The sequence below is a fragment of the Halichoerus grypus genome, chromosome 2 (genome assembly GCF_964656455.1).
Source record: "Halichoerus grypus chromosome 2, mHalGry1.hap1.1, whole genome shotgun sequence".
NCBI lineage: Eukaryota > Metazoa > Chordata > Mammalia > Carnivora > Phocidae > Halichoerus > Halichoerus grypus.
Window position 1 is genome coordinate 39,711,150 of NC_135713.1, and position 25,281 is coordinate 39,736,430.

The 25,281-nt window shown below is 41.1% G+C and overlaps 1 protein-coding gene across 2 annotated transcripts in view; it reads right to left on the reverse strand.

Annotated features, from left to right (window-relative positions):
* Window positions 1-363: 363 nt before the first annotated feature.
* The window catches only part of LOC118553595 (chondroitin sulfate proteoglycan 4-like), a 62,189-nt gene continuing 37,271 nt past the window's right edge, over window positions 364-25,281 (reverse strand). Inside the window, exons 8-11 of one of the 2 annotated variants that reach the window (XM_078066711.1) lie at window positions 20,025-20,114; window positions 19,457-19,629; window positions 5,379-5,562; window positions 364-4,699 (exon numbers count right to left, since the gene is read on the reverse strand). In XM_078066711.1, the coding sequence (XP_077922837.1) occupies window positions 2,652-4,699; window positions 5,379-5,562; window positions 19,457-19,629; window positions 20,025-20,114 (2,495 nt within the window). In that variant the 3' untranslated portion in view covers window positions 364-2,651. The remainder of the gene's footprint in view (window positions 4,700-5,378; window positions 5,563-19,456; window positions 19,630-20,024; window positions 20,115-25,281) is intronic. The other variant, XM_036120638.2, reaches the window with a different exon arrangement.

The window sequence follows — 25,281 nt, forward strand, 5'->3', positions numbered from 1 at the left end:
AGCTGTCCATAGCATTAGAGCCAGGGATTTAAGACATGGGTAGTTATTTCTAGGCTTAAAAATGCTATGCTTCCATTTATTCTGTAGATTATGAAGTCTATTTCCACAAAGAGCAGTTAAAATTGGGTTGGGACAGAAAAGCAACCTAGAGAAGCAGAAAAGGGAAAGGATGAGAAAAAAAATTCTTGTGCACATGGAACACATCAGAGGCAATAGACTTCTGGGGACACTTTGACCTCAGCTTTACCTTTGTAAATATCCTACCTCACTTTTTTTATTTCCTCCTGATGTGTCCCACCTGTTAATACCAGGTAAAATCTTTTCCTTTATCAAGGAATATAAGGAAATGAGTCTGCCCGCAAGTTTTGTTTGTTTGTTTTTTAAGATTTTATTTACTTATTTGACAGAGATACACAGCCAGAGAGGGAACACAAGCAGGGGCACTGGGAGAGGGAGAAGCAGGCTTCCCGCTGAGCAGGGAGCCCGATGCGGGGCTCGATCCCAGGACCCTGGGATCATGACCCGAGCCGAAGGCAGACGCTTAACAACTGAGCCACCCAGGCATCCCTTGTTTGGTTTTTAATACATCTTCTTTTAAAAACATTTGCCAATCAGAGTTTCAACCACACAACGGAATTTTCACCCTTTTATTCTGTTTTTAGAATATAGTTTCTGCTTAGACTTGGTAATGGGTTTATTAATCCTTTACTGGGTAGACAAGAAGATTCTTCATTGTGGCATTAACCAGAGTTTCTCAACCTTGGCATTGTTGAAGTTTTGGACCAGAAAATTCTTTGTTGGGGCTGTTCTGTGCAGTGTTGGATATTCGGCAGCATCCTTGGCTTTTACCCAATGGATGCCAATAGCACCTGCTGTGAAAACCAAAAATGTCTCCAGACCCTGCCAAATGCTCCCCTTCCAGGGGCAATTCTTCCTTCCACCCTAGAAACACTAGCCACCGGCTTTAAGGAAATCATTAAAATATGAAAAGGAGATATTAAAGTAGACATCCATCGGAAAGATCAAAATTCTTATTTCCCAAGTATTTCGTATTTGAAGAGTATTTTAGTAGATCTTATTCATTGCTTAGCCTCCCCTAATTACACAGTGGGCTCATCCACTGATCTCTGACATGGCAGAATCCTCTCCCAGCCCCAGGAGAGATTGTTAGTCATGAGAATTCCATTTCCTTTTGCCCATTTCTCAGTTCTAGACTGAGACATAAAAGGGGGAAAATGTTTGAGAAGTCTTCCTCTTATAAGATTAAAAAATAATAATTATAAATAAGATCCTCTCTAAAAGAAAAAAAAAGTCTTTTTGCCATATCTGTTTTTTCCCCACTAGAAAGTCTGTCTTTGAATGTGATAGTACTGCTTGGACCATGAGCAGTCCCTCACAATCACAAGGAACCAAGAGAAAGGAAAAAAAAAAAGAAAGAAAGAAAAGAAATGCCAACAGCTTGAGCAAGGTAAAGCAGAAAAAAACAAAAGAGCTTCAGTCCTTGATGATATCTTTGAACCATTGAACCAGCCTTGGAATGTCCACCTCAGACTGCTGGTTAGTTGAAATAATTCAACACTTTTATTGCTTAGCCAAATCAATAGTTGGCAAACTCTGATTTGTGGGTCAAATGCAGGAACTAAGAACTGTTTTTACATTTTTAAAAGGTTGTTAAGAAACAAAGGTTGTTAAAAATAAACAGCCATATGGGCCCACAAATTCTTAAATATTTACTATGTGGCCCTGCATAGATAAAGTTTGCCAATCCCCAATCTCAACCACTCATAGCTAATGCCTTGTGATTTGTAACTCAAAGCATTCTTAACTAAAACAAGTACTGATATCTTCATTTTACAATTATAGAAACTGAAGCTTGAATCTGCCAACAGTAGGCTCAACTAGACAAGTCAAATACAAATTTGCCATTATTTCAATTCATTGTAAAGTTAAGCCAAATTGAGGCATCACAAAACATTTAATAGACTTTTCTATTTTTTAGGGCTTCAAATCATATTTGTACCAGAGGCTTGATTTTACAAATCAGAATAGATGAAGCCTCTTGATGAAACACAATATGCTCAGTGAATACCTTCAAAGGGGGTCAGATTGTCCTACTATCTGGAGCATTTCCTGCCCTAGGAAGTCAAACCTGGAGACCCCAAAGAGGAAAAGACATTACAGAAACACACTAGGAACAAACTCGCTGATTTGATAAATTACCTTTTCTGCTTGCTGAAACAGTTCCTGCATTTCCTTGCTGACTCACTTAGAGAGAGTGAATTCTTAGTGGAAAATATCCAAAGGCTTCCTCCATTAACTTTAGCACCCAAGTTAATACTGCTGTTTCCAGTTGGACCAGCATGTTTGGTAGCACCTTGATAAAGGATTTAAATATTGATAAAATCTTATACTCAGAGTCAGGTCCAGAAGAAGGCAGACAGAGCTCATTGTGGAGAGCCCATCAGATGAGTGTTGTACGAGTTACAGTAAACATTCGCCCACATCTAACCATGGGGCCATAACTGAGCACTGAATGACTGACTGGCAGGGCCAGGCTTTTCTCAGTTGATCCCACGAACATTTCTTTGCCTTTGTATCCCAGTGTCTATCCCAGTATAGTAGGTGGTCAATCAGGAGCAAAAGCCCTCGGTCTACACCCAATACTGGTTGTGCTTCAGTGTTGGGTTGGTTTGTCGGCAGAACTTGACCATATCGGGATCCAGATTCATCCATGTTTCCCAAGGAGCACATTTCTCCACTGGCTCAGTGGCTGGAGAAGCCATTTGCTCACTTTGTGGGTCCCTGAAAAGACTGACTGGGGGATTTCTGGAGCTTTTTAGAAGGGGTGTCACTGTGACAGTGGGAACAGTTATGCTCCTTTCTGGCCTAGGACCTGGGGTTGTAGGTTCAAGATTGGTCTGAGACTTGATAAGAGGTTTTGTCTTTTCTACCTTCTGGCCCAGCAGCCAGACACACAAGGCCACTGCAGTTATTATCAGCAGGAAGACTACCACAGCCAAGGGTACAATGACCATCAGGGGATAACTGCTCTCCCTGGGCTGGGTGGGTGCCTCAGGACTGGCGTTGGTTGTGTCTGGTGGCCAAATGACCCTGGTTGGAGAAGCCTTGCCATCCAGAGTAGACTCTTCACCACGGTGTTGTCCCCAGGGACTTGCTTCCTGCTGCCTGGTCTGGGTCAGCTTCCCTAGAGTTTCTGTCTTTGCTGTGGGTCCTGAGGAAACCACAGGCTTTTCCTGAGAGAGATCTGAAGTCACAAGGTTATCTGCAGTGACAAATAAAGAAACATCAGGGGTAAAGGTTTGCAAACATAAGGGGTCAGGTGGCACTATGGTGAAGGGTAGATGACCTATTGCTGGCTGCACATGGTCTGCCCTGAGCAAGAAAGTGAAGGAGTCATTCAGCATATCAATGCCTGTTAGGTTGGCATGTGGATGAAGCATCAACAACCCTTGGTCAATGTCCCTCTGAGTGAATAGAGTAGCGTTTTCCATTGCCGTGCCTCGGCCCACTCTTCGTACAAGTCTTCCATGGACAGGAAGTTCGGTCACTTCAAATTTGGGATCACTGTTAGTCCTATTAGCAAGCTCAGTAGCATCAAGGTCCTTTCTTCTCAGCTGATAAACCTCCCTGTTGGCGATTGTCAGGTTTGACGTAACCTGCAGTAAAGGCTGCACCCTGATGTTCAGTGTTTGTCCCGTCAGATTGCTTTCTGGTGTAAATAGTGAGAAATATAGCTGGTCCTCTGAGGCCATGAGATGTGTCATATGGTAAGAAAGTCTTCCTGAATGCAGATCTTCCTGCCCAAAGCTGACAACCACCTGGTTTTCAATGAGCAGATGCCCATGTTGGAGGGGCCATGTCATCTTGTAAGTGATTTGGGGGCTTCTCCCATTGGTCATTGCTGACAAGTGAGTATTGGTGATGGGGACAGTTGTCTGGCCTTGTGGGAGAAGTAGGTCTGTGAGGTTCACAAGGGTGATGGAGATGGGGATGACATCCAGGTGGAAGAGCTTATAGAGTGGGCGGTGTTGGCCATCAGTCACACTAAAGTAAAACACACTCGAAGATGGGCTTCCATCTTGTACAAACCATACCTGAGAGTTATCAATGTCAGCTTGTGTGAAATGGTGAACAGGTATGTCTGGATGGTGAGCCATTGCCAAAAAGCCATTATTAGGATTACGGATGATCATATATCTGATCTCCTCTGGAGGACTGTCTAGATCTTCCACTTTTAGGTTTTCTGGTCCCACAACCGACCTATTTCCCTGCAGAACTTTCAACCGAAGCCCTTTTGTCTTTAATTCTGGTGCCTGGTCATTAACAGGAGATATGGTGATGTTAAACATCTCTTCAAGGAAGTCAGCCTCCGGCTTGGTGGTGGACTTGCTCTTTTGTTTCGGCCAAACGGCAAAGGTAAAATTATCAGCCAGTGATTCAGAGTCATCGTGAAGGTATATGATTCCAAATTTATTAACTATATACTGGGAGAAATTGGGTTTTTCCTTGGTAATATTCCTCTCTCCAACCATAATGGTTCCATGGTGAGGAAGAGACGTAACCTGGAACCAGATTTCATAGGAAGATCGCTGAGATTTGGGCAATTTCAATAAGAGGTTGGAAGCATCTAAATTAGATTGGTCAATGAGAACTTTGTCTCCCTCCTTGACAGCAGCTCCTGTGAAAATATAAATATAAAGAACAAAGTGGCATTTCATTAGAACTTTCAGATGACACCTGTAAAGCTCTTTCTCTCTCAAATTTCCCTATCTGAGTGGATTATTCTAAACCTCTGGGTTGCTCAAGGACCTGAATTGGCATTGTTACACAAGGCATATAACAAATTATATTTTAAGTATACATATCCTAACTACTAAGTCAATATTTCAGGCAAGATAGCTCTAAAATCTTGAGATTTACTTATAGAATGTTAATTTCCTAACTTATCTACTACTGGACTTTCTCTTGCCATGGAAACAGGTGCAGTTTTCAATACCCCTTTCCTTTCAGGAACTTGCCCTATTTGTTATTTTCATTTTCTATAGATGGTTTTCAGTAATAGGCATGGTAAAGTCCCCATTTGGAGTTACAAATAAAATGCTTTAGAGTTAATTTTCCATCTTCCCCCCAACTACAACTATTAAAGCTTATGAGAGGAAAAAGAAGAGGCCCAGAGAAAGAGCACACAAAAAGAAATAAATTTTTATAACCATATACGTTTTATTTCAAAGGTTGATATCATGGCATTGATATGGTATCATGGCATTTCCAATTAATAAGGGGAATATTTATTTCCAAACTGTCCCTACTTTAATAATTATAGATAAGCCACTGGCCATATCTTTTGGTGGCTTTACCTGTATTTGCAAGCAGACGACTCTGCCGACCAGGCTCAGTAATTTCATATGAAATAGTAATACGAAACTCCTCAGGGCCTAGAGCTGCTGGTGGGGATGATGTCGTAAACGTGAAAGAGTCTTCTGCAGTCCAGCCAGTGTTCTCATGGTCCACGTGCTGGTATAATATCAGCCGTTCACTGACCTGTTCAGACATGAAGAAAAATCAGCCCCTGGCTTCCGGGATAATATGAGGACATGTATCCTAAGGAGATACAGGTTTTTTTCAGGGTTTATTCTCATGCTCAAATTATGCACATATCTATGCAAACACAAGAACAATAACAATGTGGTAACCTATTTGTCAAACCTTGGTGCTCAATTGCAAAAATAGTTTATTTATCAGAGAAAGAAAAGCACATTGATTTTGAGATGACTAAGGCTATGGTTTGTATATTATAGAAAGCATATAATGAACCTTCATTTGCCTCTCTGATAATTTTAAAAACTATCAACTCATAACCAATCCTATTTCATATAATACTCCTACACACATTCTGCTCAATAGCTTATTTTGAAGCCAACCCCAAACACCATTTTATCTGTAAATGTTGTAGTGAATATTGACAAAGATGGCTCTTTTAAAAACATAATCACAATACCATTATCACATCTAAATATTATCAATAGTTACTTAATATCATCAAATATCCAATTAGTGTTCAAATATATCTGATGATCTAGTACATGTTTTTTTTTTTTTTTACACAGGTGCTTTGTTTGAGTCAGGATCCTTAGAAGTCCCCACATCACATTTATTTGATGCTTCTCATAGTGTCTTTTAGTCTATAGGTTCCCCTTCTCTAATTTTTTCTTGTAATTTATTTATTATTTATTTATTAATTTATTAAATATTTATTTATTAAATATTCTTATATTCTAGGTTTTGCTGCTTGCATCCCAATGGTATTATTTAACATGTTCCTCTGTCCCCTATATTTCCAATACACTAGTAGTTAAACCTAGAAATGTAGTAAGAATCAGATTTAAGTTTTTGTTAAGAATGTTTTACAGCTTGTATTCTGTATTTCCTCCGTATCTCATTACAAGGCTGCTTCTCTTTTGGATATGTTAGTATTAATAGGTGAATTCAAGTGCTGCCAGGTTGATCTATCTATTTTAAAGTTCCCCAGCAGCCTTGTCACCTGATAGTTTTACAGAGTCATTGATATGATTGCTTAAGTCCCTTATTTTTGCAGTGGCAAGGCATTGATATTTTTAATCATCCCTTCTTCATTCTTATCTAGAATTCTTCTTTAAAGAAGAACTTTCCCTCTTCAGCTATTTGGCTACGCTGAGGTACAGTGTATGCAGGAAAGACAGGATAAGTACTTGATTCTTTCCCTTTATACAAATTTTTAGAAAAATGAGTCCCCTGGCTCCAATATCTAAACATACCCATTGGTTTTTGTTTTGTTTGTTTTGGGATCATTATAAACTCATGAGTTTTAATATATGATGTATTTCATTCCATTGCAGTTCTTATTCTCCTTGATGTTCAAATTTTCCCACCTTGCTTAGGGTATTTTTCAAGATTTAATCTAAGTTCCTGATGCCTGTTGCCTATCAATGTCCTTTCCAGCTCAACTGATGGAGATGGGCCCCACCCAGTGTTTTGTTGTCCAGATCCCATGTGGGTGTCCTTCCCCTAACAACAGTGACTGAAAGTTCTAAATCTCAAACCACAGAAGGGAAGGCTAGAGATAAAATGTCTCACCCTTGAATTCCTATAGGTCACATCTTTTTCTGACCTGCTTTCTATTATAGTATCTGAACTTACAGGTATGTTTTTTCAAGGTATTTATGTCCATGTCGAAAGTGTCTAGGATAAATTATCTTATAATTTACAAAGCAGTTGAGTCTATTTCATCAGTCAGTATTTGGAAATACTGTATTAATTCATGGAAGCTTGGTGGTGTATTGCTCTGGTTCAACACTGGTGCAATGGATGTACCTAGAATCAGAATTCTAGAAAGGCTTTTGGTCTAATGAGTTTCCACAAAATATGAGCTTCCTGTTTCCAGAGTGTCCAAAAACTGTTGGTGAGTTTTTTGTTCCTTTCCTCTTCAAGGGTAAGGCAAGGAAATGCTGTCATTTGGGGATTTTAAATGGGGAGAAGAAAGTATTGTTTCTCAACATTTCCTCATCAAGAAGCAAGGCCACTCATGAAAAATTGGTTTCCCCAAAGATAATTTCTGGTACTGACTACTGACTCGATTCCCTAGAAGTTTCTGGGAAATAAATCAGTTCTATTTAGCAGTTCTACTATTTCTAGTCTCAGCTAAAGATTTATGATGAAATATTCATCATAAATGTATTCCTTTTCCTAGAAACAAGCGACTGTGCCATGGATTTTGGACTGGAGAATGGTTCCTAAAGGTTCCCATTCTGCTTGAAAGAGGCATAATATTGTAAGACAAGAGACATCCAGCTTCTTAATGTTAAAAGTAACATAGTCTACTGACCAGGAGGAAAAATTTTCTTGGAAGCTTGTCAATCTTGCCCTTTGCTTCTTTGGTTTAAGTAAAAATTAACTTCCCCAAAAATATATGATGTTACTGGAATAATCTAAGGGTCTTCTGATGTCTACAGGATGAAGAGTGATTGTCCCAGGGAAAGAATGGTTCTCAAAGATGAGAACAGTTGAGATGAAGGTCAAAAATCTGAGGGAAATTAATTGGAGAGGAGCCCTAACCATAGCTGTGTACTTTGGAAGACTCCTGGAGGAGAGGTCTGCTATCGGTTCTTTTCCTGAAAAGTCATTCCAAAAGTGAGACATTGTGAATAACTTATTGACTCATTTTATGCTGGAGAGTGAGAGAATTGAATTAGATTCATCTTGAGCGTATGAGCTTCAAGACCGGACAGCAGGTAATTGAAAGTGCTGAGCTAGAAGCAAAAGGGAATGAGTGTGCCTGTGGAATGTCAACTTGGCAGTCATGCCCTGAAGGAGCTTTGAGGTGAGTAGAGTCTTTAATATTTAGAAGATAGAGAGCTTTAAGAATCAGATTCCAGGGGCGCCTGGGTGCCTCAGTCAGTTGAGCATCTGATTCTTGATCTCAGCTCAGGTCTTGATCTTAGGGTCGTGAGTTCCAGCCCCATGTCGGGCTCCACACTGGGCATGGAGCCTACTTAAAAAATAAACAAATAAGAACCAGGTTCTAAGGTGTGTGTACACGGGTGTATGCATGTGTGCATGTGCATGTATGTGCGTGTGTGCGTGTGTGTGTGTGTGTGTGTGGTGGAGAGGGCTGGAAAAGGGAGAACAAGACCAAGACTTTATGGGAAAAAGTGTAAGGTAAACCTCAAGAGAGAAGGATCTCAGACAGGATTAGGAATTTTGTTACCTCAAATAGAAAGTGGCGTAGGGGCAACTTCCAACAGCTCTGCATATTTCTGCTGTATTAAATATAGATCAATAAACCACTTAGCTGAATACCTGGGCTCTGAGATTAAGGAGAGAGGAGAGGGGAGGTTTTTATTTCTCATGGATTTAGATTAGCCCAGATATTTTCTCTTTTACAGATGGAGTCTTTCTGGAATGTCATTAGAAATTAAAATTTGTGTAATTCCAACTAGTAAATGCAGATGGAAAAACAGAATGAGAAAAATCACCATTTGGCAATCACCATAGTAATAAATATCTCACAGGAATCCTAAATGATTGCTTATACTAGCGAGCTAAGTTGTGATGAGAAACAGGGTATTTAAATAGTTCCAAAGTATTCCCTCACAAAATACTTAATTACAGAAAGGGAAATAGTAAGTTCGCCAAGGAGAAACCTGAAAGATAGCACCTGACTAAGTGGCGAACATCATCAGTGACAGGGTGGAGTGAGCATCGGTGCTTCCTGACGTGAGGCCGGAGGAGACCTCAGCATCGCTCCTGGCCATTCCCACCAAAATGCACAACCTGAATTGGACTGTGAGGAAACATCCAATGAAACCAAACTGAGGAACACACTACAAATAACTGGCCTGTTCTCAAAAAATGGCCACGTCACAAAAGTCAGCATGACTGCAGAATGCTTTCAGATTAAAGCAGACCAAGGACACCTGAAAACTAAATGCTACGTTTTACACTGTGGATTTTTTTCTTTAGGATATTTTAGGATATTCTTTTTTTCTAGAGGATATGCATTGAAACAACCTGTGAAATTTGAATAAGGTCTACAGATTATATAATAGATTGTATCAATGCTAATTTCATGATTTTGAAAATTATACTGTGGTTATACAAGAAAGGCCTTATTTTTAAGAAATATGCACTGAGGTATTCAGAGGTAAAGGTACATCATGTCTGCAACTGCCTCTTAAAATTTCAGAAGTGTGTGTGTGTGTGCATGTGTGAAGAGGTATGATAAAGCAGGTAGTTAAAAGCTAACATTTGGGTAATATGGATGAATAGTATACTTTGTACTCTTTTGCAATCGTTCTGTAAGTCTGAAATTATCTCAAAATGAAAAAGTTAAAAAAATAATTCTAAAAAGTAAATCCCATAGTGTTTTACTATTTCAACTTCAGGAAGGGACCAATAATTTCTTTTCTCTGATGACCAAGTATGTGCAGAATGGGGGAGGGGGGCTAACCTTTGCATGCCTTGGGCACTCTGACATCAAGAAGTGCTCGTTTCCTATCCCAACATCATTCCCCCCACCTCCAACTTGGTCCATTTCTCTAGTACCTTAACAAGGCTGTACTCCTAACTAACATATGAGTGGGTGAATATGCAGGTCAAAATCCTAGACCTGAGTAGTCCTTTTATTTGAAATGACAATATGATAACACCCCTTGGATCTCTGAGATTTAAATCTTCTGGATTTCATATCCTTGATTCCTACAGAACCACAAAGAAAAATATTTGTCAGAGGCCAAAGGCATAAATTTGGCTCCATGAAGGCCAGGGGCCCTACTGAATTTTCTGTGCTGGATTAAAGTTTACAACTCAGAGGCTGCTGAGCAGCTCAGAGAGGGTGGGAATTTAGGGAACTCCTCTCCATCCCCCCAGTCATCGACCTAGTTGGGAGAAGAGCTGAGACCAGAAGCCAGATCTCCACATTTGTAGATAAGAACCCTTTCTCCTAGAGCACTTGATTGGAGACTGTTTGGCTCCAGCTGCCTGAATGGTTACTCTTCTTCCTCCAAGGAGGAAAAGGATACACATTAATATAAAAATGGAAGCAGAGGAGTGTAGTAGAATTTGAACCATGGGTTGATCAGACCTACATTCAAATATAAATGTTTCCAACTTTCAGCTCTGTGGCTTTTATGCAGGTAATTTAATCTCTCTGAGCCTACATTTCTGCATTAAAGTATGGAATAACATCTCTCTTATAAATATGCATTTAACCTAGTTAGTCTTTTGCCATATTAATGTTCAAAACAACATGCCCTGAGCATTTCTAAGTCTTTCAGGAAAGCATCTAAGTCTTCACTAATCAATTCCTTACTAGGACATCAGCGGATTCTGGTTAAAATGGAAGGCTATACTTATTTTTAATAAAGAATCATGGCATGAAAATATTAAGCAATTAGAAATTTCTAAAACATGCCTAATAAAATAAATCTTTTCTCATAAAACAAAGAAATAGTTAGACTGGAATTTTGGCACATACTCCAGAAACTTACTTCCAATTGCTTTGTAAATAAGTATTAGTTCACCATCCTATACTTGACATTTCAAAAAATATTTGTTTAATGAATAAGCTACTTAAAAAGTGCTTTACAAAATTTAATTATAAAATATGTTTATATCATGAAGCAGTAGAAACAAGGTAATCCAAGACATTTCTTACCCATTTATTTAACAAAAACACAAACAGTACCTTTTACTGAGCCCTAAATATGTGCCAGACTCTCTGCAAGGCATATTATGTAACTCATTTTACTTAATTTTAAGGGCCTTATTATATCCACTTGACAGATTAAAAAAAAAACAAAACCTGAGGCTCAGAAAATTTAAATAATTCACTCACAGCCAACAAGTGGGAGAGCCCAGTTTTTAATCTAGTCCCATGTGACTCCAGAATTCATGTTTTTTTTCCACTGCACTGTTCCTTCAGCATGGAAAGCTCAATGAGATTCTAGGCAACTAAGAAATTCCCAAGATATGTGCTCCAACTTTAAGGAGTTTAGTAATGTCAAAAGTCAGTCGGTAGGTATGGCTAGGGCAGACAAATGCCATTTTGTGGTCTGGCCTGGCTAGAACATAATCACCATTGGCCAGAACTTGTAAGGATTCAAAGAAACAGCTCATTCTATATACTGCATTTATTACAAAAGGAAAGTTAAAGAAAACCTGTGTTTTATATTTTCTTTTATACTACTGCCATTGTATATCAGGTACAAACTTTCTCATAGGACCTTAGAGGAAATAACGTGGATTGAGGGGAAAGGAGTTTCCATCTAGATCAAGGCTGAGGGCAATTCTTTTCTGGCCCCAAGGTGACTGGCAGACATCTATTTTCTTCAAGCTAAGCTCTTTAAACCTGAAGGCATTTTTATAGTTCCTCATTGTTTGACCATATGATTTTACACAGGTGTAAAACACAAACCTCAGTGTTATTCAGATTTTTTGTGTGGGTGGGCAAGATATAGTTTTTTTTTGTTTTTTGTTTTGGCAAGATATAATTATTAAACATTCACATATTACAAAGGGTCATTATGAGTGCCTTGGATGAACCCAGGGGTGAAGTGGGAGCTTTGATACACCATGCTTGGTGAAGTCAACCATGACATAGAATCTGACAATTTTTCCCCCCAAATCGTGTGCACATTCTCTAGATCCACAAAAGTACATGCAGACAGGACTGAGTGTTAAGAGAATAAAACTGTCAGACTTGGCCAAAGACAGGCTAGAATGCTCTGGAGCATCTCTTCATTCTGAGGGTCTTTATAAATCCAGTTCTCTATGGTCCTGATAAGAACATCAGACATAAGTCTTTCACACTGATCTCTTCCACGGTGGGGCTTAAAAGTCACTCACAGCTTTGAAATTCCCACTGGAGAAGAGAGTAACCAAATTATCTTGGAGTCAGCTGGGAAAAGGGAGAGGGAGAAAGGGAAACATGGAGTCTGTTCACTTGATTCCCCACAACACGATGGTTTTGTTAAAAGTCCCAGTCTCTAGACAGGATAACTGTTGTCCAGAAGAAGCAAGGGAAACAGAACTGGCCAAAAAGTCTCTATCTTGGGCAAATCTTCATGGAGAAAGGAGACTGCAGAAAGCCAAACACTTCAGAAAGGTCGGGTCTCTAAGGTTCCATATGGGTTAACCAAAAAGTCCTATAAGCTAAGATTTGGAAGGCAACAAGGTCCTGTGCTCCTGAAGGATGAGCTCAGACAAATGACTCCTCTTCATGTGCCCTTTCTTACTTTTACCAGGACTGACACTATCATGTGTGCAGTGAGCAGTCGGGTCTGGAGGGCTTAAGGTTCCCAGAAGAGGTCAGAAGTCTGGGGCAGCCCAGGGAGTGGCAGCTTGGAGAGATTTTCCTTAATGAGAATGGATAGAAGACCTAAGTTCCTAAATGGTGCTATCTGGAAATCTCCAGCTAGAAATGGGCAACTGAAAACCAGGTCCAAATAATTACCCATGCCCCTCCATGACTGAGCCAATCTCCACACAAAAAAACTAGATTAGAAAGCTTTTCAAGGAGCCCAGCAATATAGCCATCTATAGGCCTACTTGGCAGAAAGGTCTAAATCCACATTTATATAGAAGTGAACATTGATTCTCACGGGCTATGCCATTATAAGCAATGGAAACCTTTAATAAAACTACCAAACGAGATCATAGAAAAGGTGATTCATTAGGTAGTATGGGACATCTTGCTTTTTTTATAGATGAGTGTAGTAGGCTAAAAATGTCCCCCCCACCACGAAATATCAGATCCAAATCCCTTGAACCTGTGAATATTACCTTTTTTTTTTTTTTTAAGATTTTATTTACTTATTTGAGAGAGCACAAGCAAGGGGAGGGGCAGAGGGAGAGGGAGAAGCAGGCTCCCCGCTGAGCAAGGAGCCCGATGTGGGGCTCAATCCCAGGATCCTGGGATCATGACCTGAGCTGAAGGCAGATGCTTAACCGACTGAGCCACCCAGGCGCCCCGAATATTACCTTCTTTGGCAAAGACTTGGCAGATGTGATTAAGGATCCTGAGACTGGAAATTACCCTGGACTGTCGAGGTGGGCCCTAACTGCAGTCACAGAATCCGTACCAGAGGGAGGCAGAGGGATATTTGACTTAGATGAAAGAGGAGATAGGAAAGTGACCAATGGAGGCAGAGATTGGGATGATAAAGCCACACACCAAGAAATGCTGGCAGCTACCAGAAGCTTCAAAAGGCAAGGAAGGAATTCCCCGTTAAAGCCTCCAGAGGGAGGCTAACAGCTTGATTTCAGCCCAGTGAAATGGAGTCTCAACTTCTGACCTCCAGAACTATGAGGTAATACATTTCTGCTGTTTGAAGCCACCAAGTTTGTGGTAATTTATGATAACAGCCATAGGAAATTAATACAAGGAGAAAAGAGAAACCAATCTCACTGAAATGGGAATTAGTTCTATCTGCTTTTTCAAAGGAAGAGCCAGAAGTTCTAAGAAAAAAAACCACTTCTGGTTATTCAAAGTCATTGGGCCAGGACCCACGAGCCAAATTTCAGTTTGAACAAGGAATAGATGAGCAAGTGACAATTGAGTATTTCTACACGTGGGAAATATGCTGGCACATAATTCAGTGAACTGTGATGGCAAAACCAAAATTGCCAAAATGAAACACTGGTGGGAAATGTCCAAAATGATCACTGAGTCTAGTTGCCATGGAGCTTGCTACTGAAGAGACCCCGAGAAACTGGGGGGCGAGGGCAAGAGCAATCATTAACACAAAGACACTGATCCTTCTCTGCTCCGAAAATGAAAGGGCCCAAGTTTAATGATCCCATTGTGCTCTCCATTAAGTTGTAATGAATTAATTTCTATCCTATGGGAAATGTGCTTGCAATTTCTTAAAACGTCTGTGTTATCTTGAGCACAAATTCAGACTCCAGGAGAAGAGGTAATTGGACAGAATTCACAACACTACGAATGCACTGTATTATTTTCTAAGTGTGGGCCTGGAAGGCTGTGTTTGTTGTGTTCCAGTAGCATTGATGAAGATGGATGATCTTTCCTCCACAATGGCACAGTGGCTTAAACGCAATTACTGGCTTTATGGAAAAGAAAAAAGGCCAGACATCAGAAACCTCAAAACCAAAACACTTTGTTTTTTAATGATTCCAAATGATCTAAACATGCACTGGAATGAAAATCACTCAATTAGCCCTCTGCTCTACTTGGAGTGCTTTATAGAATTCAATTCATACTTTTTTCACACATTCTTTGAAATGAACAATAAATCTCTAAAATTGTAAAAAGTTTTCATTTCATAAAATTTGATGATTCACTTTCTCTGTGTCTGTGTGTGTTTATCTCTTCAGGGTATAAGATTTTCAGCACAAGTTTCGTGATTTAGCTTTTCCCATTTAGGCAGATGGGATATGATGGTGAAAAACAAGACTGTTACTTGATTATCTTGGTAGGTTGACATGGTATGGTTTAAATAATAGTGAATTTATTCTGGGATAAGAAAATATTTTGAGCTATAACATATGTATCCCTTCAATTACTCCTACCTCCAGCATATGATATTAAGCATAATTTCTAGATTTCTTTCACAAGCTATAGCCATCCAGAGTCACTGATTAAAATGGTCATTTTTATTTATCCACTGGAAAAGCAAGATGATTTATGTGCAAAATGATACAATGGCTTTGTCTGGAAACCATTTCGTCCTTTAAGGTAAAGATGTGAAAGCGAACTCAACCATCAACTGCCTAAAACCTTCTCCCAATTGGACATTTAGCAGTGGCTAACTGAAATTAGAAAATTTGAAATTAGAAAAACTGGTGAAGAAAGCCAAAAAGCAATCAAAGCCATTTGACGACATGAACATGGCTGAATAGTTCTGAACTCCTTCTACAATTGAACTTGATTCCTGCTTGAGTCATATCTCTTTTCACCAACCAGACTGAAGAGGGCTGATCAAAGCACGAAATACATGCTCAATAAATGTCTTCGGTAAGTAATTTTAGAGAAAAGGTTGTGATTATCTCCTCACCTCCAAAGTCTGTCTCTACCACTTCTTTTATGTCCCAAATTGTTCTGGAGCTGCTGGGTAGTCAATCTGAGCCATGATGAAATGGCTCAGAGTCAACCAGGGTCCTATTTGACAGAGGCCATAAAATTGCAGATTTTAGGAAAAGATTTACATTCCATTTGCACATGAAAAAGGAGAGAGGATCTGGAAATGGGAAAGCCAGGAAGATGAATAATAAGCTTCTTCCTCTTCCCAAGTCACAAATAAAACTGCATTTTTGAACACACAAGCCTAAACAAAATGGGAATGTCTTCAGATTAATGTCAGTTGTACTGAATTTATTGACGATGCCTTGCTTTTCCCCCCAATATTAATGTACTGCTTTAATGTCTTCTAATTTTATTTTGATAATAGCACATGTTATTTTCATACTCAGAAACACATGCACACAGAAAGATTCAGAGTTAGCACTTTGGTTTCTAGCTTTACAGAGTTTCCTCAGCATACTCTCTCCTCTCCCCACATTATTGATGTGTTTTGTGACTACTGAAGCGGAAGAGTAGTCAGGGTATTTCAATGACATTTATTCATAGACATTTAGTCAAACATGTCCTGCCAGACCCACCTCAACTTTGCCACAGCAGCTGCTCTGGGGAGGAGCCCTTCAACTGGGTCCTCCTCCTTCTGGCCGCTGGGGTGGGATCTTCAGACCCCGTCCCCAGCCCCGGGGCCTCATTCTGCCTTCCAACCTCTGGTCTGCTCAAGGTCGAAGTGCTCCATCCAGGCAGGAGGACCTGACATTTCCTCAGCCCCCTGCTCTCATCATCACTCAGGGAAGTGTGTTCCAGAACACCAGGGGGCTCTTCCCCAAAGGGAAAGGGTAGTTGGGTTACGGGGTGACAGGCAAATGTCACCCTCTTCTAATGACCTCATTTCAATTCATTAAATCATTGTAGCACATTAGGATAAACACGGCAGCCAATTCTGGTGTCCCAGAAAAATTGCCTTCCCCTGTGAAACCAGTCTTTTGGCTACTGGGAGAGGCAAGGAACCTCTCACATTTCCAAGAACAAAAAGATAGTAACAGCCTTAGCTAGCATTTAGCTCGTGTCTGCTGCATGTGGAGCAGTGTGCTAGGCATTTTGTACCCACGATCCATGTTAATCCATACACAAGCTCCTAGAAGAAAGGACAGCCTGGTAGAGGGGAGCATGACCTAGTGTCAGAAGCCCTGGGTTCAAATCCAGGTTCTGCTGCTCCTGAGCTGTGTAACTGTGGGCAGGTTGCTGAACGTCCCCGTGCTTCAGGATCCCAGCCTGTAAGGTGAGATGATGAGTAGTAAAGAAGCAAGTTTAGGACAGCACGTGGGACGTGATGAATGTTCAAAATGGCTTCAATTATGATCACTACTGTTTTCCTCATTTTACAGATGAGGAAACTGGGGTTTAAAAGAAATTTAATTTGCTCTAACTCACAGAGCTAATCCAGGTCTGATGTTAGAGGCCAAGGGACTTGTCCTCAGCCACGAGCAGTCAGCAGAAGATCAAGGAGCAGCAACAGGGCGCCCGATTCCTAAGTGAGGTGTTTGCCTCACACTCACACACCACAGGCACAGAGAGTGTGGGCCACTGAGCTGAATTGCTACAGCATCTACATATATCTTAGATATTGCTTTCCGACACAGGAATTGTCACGTCTAGGAGTATACTTGCATAAAAGACCTGATATACAGTTTGGTGCCTTAGATACAATAAAAGGAGCTTGCCTTTGTCCTCTGAGACAAAAGCACTAGGCTGCGCTGCTGGCACGGTGGGTGCTGGCCTTGGAGAGGAAAAGGCCTTGTGTGTTGAGAAGAGCCACTCACCTGGTCCATTCGAGAAGAATGAAGCTCATATCTCACCACACCTGACTTGTGGCACTTCCCAGACTGTGCTTCCAGACCAGCCTGCCCCTGTCCCCACAGGAAAGACCAACAGTTGGGCCCAAGGCTCCTGGTCCCAGACACCCCTTTGCAGGTCCCTTACAGCCCTGAGCCCCAATCTAACACCTCACTTGCCCCAGCGATCACCTGCCATTGCTAATACCTTTCCTTGACACTTGCCTCTTGGTTCTTAAAGTGGAAGGAATAATGAGAGGAAAAATAAAATCTTAAAATAATTGGATTTTAATCGATCAAGACTTTTACTGCCTGCCCCAGAGCCTTATAACTAGTTTGGGGTTTTAGTTCCTGTTTATAAGTGTGTTGTATTATAAAAGCGGTTTGTTTTCATAGGAAAAGGTATTACAAACAGTGGGTTTAGATTACCAGGCTAGCCCGCTGTGGTAGACTGTTCTGTTGTTCCAGTTATTCAGGGCCTCCTCTCTGTGTGATGACTAACTGTCCTTCCCCAACCCAATGACATCAGGTTTGCTAATGTGACTTTCTTTAGTCAGTGAGATGTGAGCATAAGTGACACATGGCACATCTGAGCACAACTTGAAGAGTCATCATGTGGTTCTACCCTCACTTCTTGTTCCTCTGCAGTAAATACAGCCACTGCCCAAGAGAGGGGCTGCCCTTTGACCTTGGGTCCTGGAATGAAGGAGAGATGGAGAGCAGACCCACAGCCACCCCACAGCCCATACACAGTATAAGGGAGAAATCGACTCTGTTATTGTAAGTCATTGAGATTCGGGAGTTACTTGTTATTGCAGCGTAACTAGTGGATGCTGGCTACCATATTCACTACAGCTTAGTAGACCAGATTCATCTAAAATAGTATATATTTGCAATGAAAACTAGTGGAAACTCATGCTTGAAATGGTCACCATCTAAAAAAGTGGGTTTTGTTTTTTAAAGAACTAGGGTTAGAGCCAAGGCATCTTTATAGAGCTGATATCATTCTTGTCATTATTCAAAATGCAAACTGACCCTGGGCAGGTTTTGATGCCTTTGGACACATTAAGTTCCTTACAGAATTTAGTTTTCGACCTAATTTATTTTTTCTTCCTCCAGAGGGCATCTGTAAACTAGAGAATTCATACTTCCTCTTTTTCAGTGCTACACTCAGAGCTTTTGCTAGCCTCATGATCTGCGCCCTTAAATGCATCCCAAAGGCAGCTGCAAGGCAAAAGCCAAATTCAACTTTGCTACATCACATAGGAGAGAAATGGCATGAAGGTTAAAGGCAGACATGTGGTTCACTCTTACTATGTCTCTAAATTTGACTTTGGAGTGTTTTTATTCCTTAGAATGTAAAGCCACAGCCAAATCATCGATCAAATCTGTGTACACAATGTTTAAGAATGGAAAAAGCAAGGATTAGTTATATTCAAGAAGACCATTTGGGAACATAGACTTTTAGAAAATGAAATCACGTATCACAGTCAGTCACATTCCTAGGATGCAAAAGAAAAAAAAATATATATCAAAAGGCTTGAAGGCTTATCCATTTAAATAAAAAGGTATGTGGATGGTGGTGGTGGTAGAAAGCTAGTGAAGTTTAAAACAGATGGTTCTGGATACAGATTAGATACACACACATACAGATTTATGTGTATACGTATAACTATACTATGCTAAATAATGTATATAATTTTACATATTAAATCATATGTAAAATATGACATATCCTGCGGAATTTACTCCTGCGCCTCCGCTTTGGGTTTCCTTTTAAATCTGTCTTCGTGATAAAAGGATTCCTTTTCATTTATTAGACACAGAGTTTGAGGTTGCTTAGAGTTTTCTGATAATTGTGTCATGCTGTGCTCACTACAAAGTGTTTGGTTTGAAAACCAGCACAGCTGAAATGGTCATTGCCTGGGCAAAGGGGCGCGTCGGCTGGGCTTAACAGGATGAAGACAAGCGAGGGGCCACCCTGCAGAGCCACCCAGCCCTGCCCAGCTGCACGGACCTCAGGACTCACCAGGTTCTGCGTAAACACGGAAACATCCTCTGTGCTGTTGTCAGAATTGACTCGCACCAGCCTCCCGAGTCTAGGGGACCTTATAACCGTAAAAGTTACAGTTCTGTTTCCTATGCTGTCCGCGTCACTGGTCACAGCTCTCAGGTCACCAGATGAAAGGGGCTTCATGGAACCTAAGTGAAGATTAAAACATGCACTGAAGTATGAAGCATAGGAAGGCTGCCAGTTAACAAAATGACATTTATAGACCCCTGAAAATTCTGGAAAACACATGTTTATATGGGGGGGACTGGCTGGCAAGAAATTGTGCTGTGAGGGGCTAGTGATCCTCATGGCATCTATTTAAGGATGAGATTTGCTCCTGGGGCTGGAGATGAAGGAGGAAAACCCAATGAGATGAGCTCCTCAGTCCCTGCCAGCCCTGCGTGGCTTACTGATCCCCAGAGAAAAGACGCCATGCCAGTGTGTGGGGGCTTGGCTCAGAGTGCAGGAAGGGGAGCCGGCTGGGTGCCCCTAGAGGACAGGAGACAGCGCCCTCCCCCCGCCCCCCCGGGGAGGACACACGCACCCTGGCCTGATGGTAGCTGCAGGTGCTCAATGGAGTGTCCATCTGTGGACATCTGGGGGAGACGTTGGCTCTTGAACGAACTTGAGACATCTCCAGAGGACCCCAGACAGGCAGGAGGAAGAACCGGGAACACACAAGTGTTTGTGCTAATTTGACCAAATGTGGCAACTCAGAGCTAGAGAGCCTTGAGACATTCAGGTTAGAGCAGGTGGTTCTCAAACGGTCTGTGGTGAAGGAGCAGTGTTTTCCCCCTCCCCCAATCACCCCTCTAATTTTATAAAATACAATGAAATGCCACAGCCATGTCAGATTGGTATAAAAAATGCTAAATACTTTCTATTCTTACCAGTTCACAGACTAGAAGATCCGTGGACCACAGTTTGGGGGCACAGAGTTGGAGTACATATCCCTTTAGTTCACTTGGATTTGGGGAATGTCCCCAGCCATAGAGGGTGGCAGGTCTGGAAGAGATTCTCATAGTCCTCCTGGCCCAGAATCTCACCTTATCTATTCTGTTTTAGCCCCGGCTAAGGGCTTTAGCCTTATGCCTCACACAGGGTAGCCCTTGGAGTAGGCACCTGATAAATTGTTTATGAAGTTGAGTCAACCACCCCATAATAACTAAGCCTCCTGAACGACATTTGGTTTACTTACTGAGCATCATAGCCTCAGAAAGCGAGGGCCACCAATTACAGCGTTTAAACCATATTAGGCTCTTAAAAGTGGGAACTGACTACAGCTAACATGAGGGGAAGCCAGCTTTGGATAAGATTTTCAGATGTGCAAGGATTGTGCTAAGCCTTCAATATGGAGGCTCCATTGAAAATGCCTAGCAACAAAACCAAACATGAACAAGTGGGACTACATCAAGCTGAAAAGTGTGTGCTCAGCAAAGGAAACCATCACCAAAATGGAAAAGCAACTTATGGAATGGGAGAAAATATTTGCAAGCTACATGGCTGATAAGGGGTTAACATTCAAAATATACAAGATTCTCATACAATTCAATAGTAAAAAGCCAAATAGTCCAATTTAAAAATAAGCAAGGGACCCAAATAGCTATTTTCCAAAGAAGACATAAAAAAGGGCCAACAGGACAGGGCCAGTGGCGCAATGGATAATGCGTCTGACTACGGAGCAGAAAAAGGGCCAACAGGTACATGAAAAAGTGTTCATCATCACTCATCATCAGGGAAATACAAACCAAAACCTCAATGAGATACCACCTCACACCTGTTAGGACAGCCATCATCAAAAAGACAAGAGATAACAAAAGCTGATGAGGGATGTGGAGAAAAGAAAACCCTTGTTTTGTAAATTGGTGCAGCCACTATGGAAAACAGTGTGGAGGTTCCTCAAAATATTAAAAACAGAACTACCATACGATCCAGCAATCCCAGTTCTGGGTATACATCCAAAGGAAGCAAAACCATTATCTTGAAGAAAATAATTACATATGTAAGTACATATATAATTTATATTATTCAGGCTTTAAAAAAGAATGAAATTCTGTCATTTGCGCCAACATGGATGTCGCTGGAGGCCATTATGCTAAGTGAAACAAGCCAGAGAAGGCAAATACTGCATGATACCGCTTACTTAAAAAACAAAAAACAAAAAACTGAAAAAACCCAAAACCAATCCAGTTGAACTCATAGAAACAGAGAGTGGAAAAGTGGTTGCCAGGGGATGGGGTAATAAGAAGAGGTTGGTAACAGGTACAAACTTTCAGTTATAAAATGAATAAGGTCTGAGGATCTAATGTCTGACATGGTAACTAGAGTGGATAGCACTATACTGCATCACTGAAATTTGCTAAGACAGGAGAACTTAAATGTTCTCAAACACACACACACAAAAGGTAAGTACATGAGGCGATGGATGTGTTAATTAACTTGATGGGGGGAATAATCCTTTCATAATGTAGAGGTATATCAAATCATCATTTTGTATACTTTGAATAGTTTCAAATTTTGTTAATTATACCTCTGTAAACCTGAAAACCCAAACAAAACAAAACAAAATGTGTGAGCCCCTGGCATGGGCACTAGGTCCTGGGGCTCTGGGGGTGAGGCAGGAGTGCCTGGTGATGTCAGCCTCAGGAACACAGTTGGGCCCCAGGTTCAGGACTGTCTTGGCACAATTGTGGCTGTTACATACAAGTACTCAGGTGAGGCTTGTAACTGCCTCCCACATTTCTCTTATGTCTTTGCCACTGAAATTTTTGTAGACACCGCCCTCTTCCAGCTTCTGGAGCTGCGGGCCCAGGATCTGAGGTCACTCAGGAAGGCCAAGAGGAATTATTCTGTACCCATAGTCAGTGTCACATAAAGTCAAAACTAAGGCCCATTCTTTGTTACCTACCAACGCGGGGTTCCCTCATCCTGTCAGGTGGATCGTGTTTTCATGTGTGCAGTCTTTGGACACCCAAACTTCTCTATCTTCAGCTTTTTTTTTTTTTAGAACTTTCCCCCACTGTGCCTTCTTAATTATCTCCTTCGTATAAAGGATTCTAACTTTTCACTTATTCCTCCCTGTCCAGGGCTACCTTTGGCAGGTGGGGGATGGGAGGGACTCTTTCTTTAAAACAGTATCATTTAATTTGTCTTAGACTTTTGGGGGATAGGACCCACCAGAGATGTTCCAGGCCAAGAGTGCTTTTTTCCTCAGCCAGGGTATATCAATCCCTCATCCCCTTGTCCAGGTATCTAACCCAGAAGTGTTCCTAGGGTTTAATTCCTATTCAGAAGTCATCTGGGCATGCTCAGTCAGCAAGACTAGCCAGCTCCACGTTGTAACTGCCTGATGAGCATCTTTTAGCATTCAGCCCAATTCTCGGAAAGCCAAACATCGCTTGCCCCCCAACCTACCTCATTTTATCCAAGCATTGATAGTTTCATTGGTAAGCTCCAGGAATTTAATTTGGGAAGGATTTCTCCAAGGTGCCACCTAACTGTATATTCCATAAAGTAACCGTCCTACAAGAAGTGTGGTGATAAAAGGGCTCATAACCATATCTGTTTGGCAAGCCCTCACTCCATATGCACCTCTTAGAGATTTTGAAAAGCAAAGCAGCATGTTACAGACTTTAAGTCTTGGAGTAAAGAAATCTACTTTATCCTTCTTTTAAATACAGCATTTCTCAAACATAACTTATCTCCCATTGTGTTTGTTTCATGAAAAACAACCACCTCCATAACAGCAAGAGTTTCATGGCCACCAGGCTAGGAGGCCTTGCTCATTTCTTCAACAGACATTATCAAGTATCTCATACGTGACAAGCCCTAATAAGGAGTAGAGATGTACTAGGAACAGCACAGATAGTCCTGCCATTCGTTTTGGATATCATGATAATCCTAAGAAATACAGATTTGTGTCCTCACTAAGAAGGGATAACAAGTCTCCGAGAGGTTAAACGATTTGCCTAGTGGTCAAAGGTAGGTCTCACTGACTCCAAAATGAGTATTTTCATTTTTTTAAAGATTTTATTTATTTATTTGAGAGAGACAGAGATAGCAACAGAGATAGTGAGAGAGAGCACAAGCGGGGAGAAGAGGGAGAAGCAGGCTCCCCGCTGAGCAGGGAGCCCGATGCAGGACTTGATCCCAGGACCCGGGAATCATGACCTGAGCCGAAGGCAGACACTTAACCGGCTGTGCCACCGGGGTGCCCCTCAAAATGAGTATTTTTAAAGTTGACGCTATATTGTCTACACTGTACTACTTTAAGCTCAGTGCTGGAATGATAACTGAGTTGGGAAATGTGATGAATCATTCAACAAATCCAACAGATTCTCCTCTCCACCTTCCGAACACGCTGCCAAACCTCTTCCCTGGTCCTCACCTCTGCAGCCATACTGTGCTCTCTGGTATGCTCACCCCTCTTTGTTGCCACTCATTGAAATGCTACTGCCTCTGCACAGGCAGCTGAGGACCTGTCTGGCCAACAAGCTCTCCCTGACTATTCCAGTCTATGGGGAATTTCCCTCCCCCGAACTCGTGTCACTCACCTAGTCTATACCACTCACTGGACCCTTAGCATATGTTTTGCATGGTTAGTGTCCTGTTGAGGGTAAGTCTCCTATTTCCCCAATTAGTAAGCCTTTATTTTTTTTCCTTAAGGCTTGATTAAGCCTTTTCTTAGAGCTCTTGATTATCTCCCACTAAGTCTTGCAATATTCAAATCAGTGTTGCAAGACTAGCTGACTAAAAGGTTTTACAAATCTCTGCTCTAAACTCTAGCAACACACTGTGATTTCCTTCTGCTTTCTTCTCTCCCTCCATTCCCACCACAAAGGACAGATGGCCCATCAGTGAGATGTGATTCCCTCTACAGCATGACCGAACCCCAAGGGGATTGAAGTGACACAGTCTGCTATGAATACCCTTCACTGATCAGCTACTGTGTAAGCTTATATTCTAGACCAGTTTGACAAAACTCCCAAGGTCAACCCCTCCTCAACACTCTTTGTAAAAGAGCCAAGTACCATTTGGATATGCAGAAAAACTAGGTCCTAAGACCACAACATGTTCTAACATGTCACGACTAAAGATAAACAAACAAACGCATTTCATGGTAGCATTCAAGGTGAAAAACTGGTTATAAAATTTTCTGGGGAATAAATTTTGCAGGAAGAAGTAGAATGTGAGTGTATGTATGTGTGTACATATGTGTATATGTGTATTTATGTATACCCATATATATGCAAAATAATGAAAATATACATTGAGTAGACATTTTTTCTTCGTTCACACACAAAGAGTTCATTTAGAACTGCAGTCCTTCCTACTTTGAAATAACTGAGTTAAAAAATGACTTTCAAATTTGGCAGGGCACAGAAGCGATGGTTAGCCTTAAAATATTCAACCGTTCAGTATTCTTATAAGTATTTTGGCTCACCCTACAAATTCTTACAGGTCTCAAGTCATGGCCACTTTTTAAGACTAAGTCCACAAGGAAGGCAAAAGAGCCCGGCCAAAGTCTGCCAGGCTGCTGGAGAGAGTCCACCTGGTATGGGATCAGTGTGAGTAAAAATAAATGTGGACTGATGCTGGGTTGCAAGATTTTCCTACTCAAGGGAGTGAAACACACAAAATGTCTACGTCATCATTGCTGTTTATTAAATTGCTATGCATATTTTCCTGGTTGTGTATATCAATCCGTCAATAATATCAAGGAGACAAAAATAAAGAGCCTCCATGATGACTGCATTCTCTGAGAACTGGTATTCTAAAAATTGAGACGGGCGGAACACAGG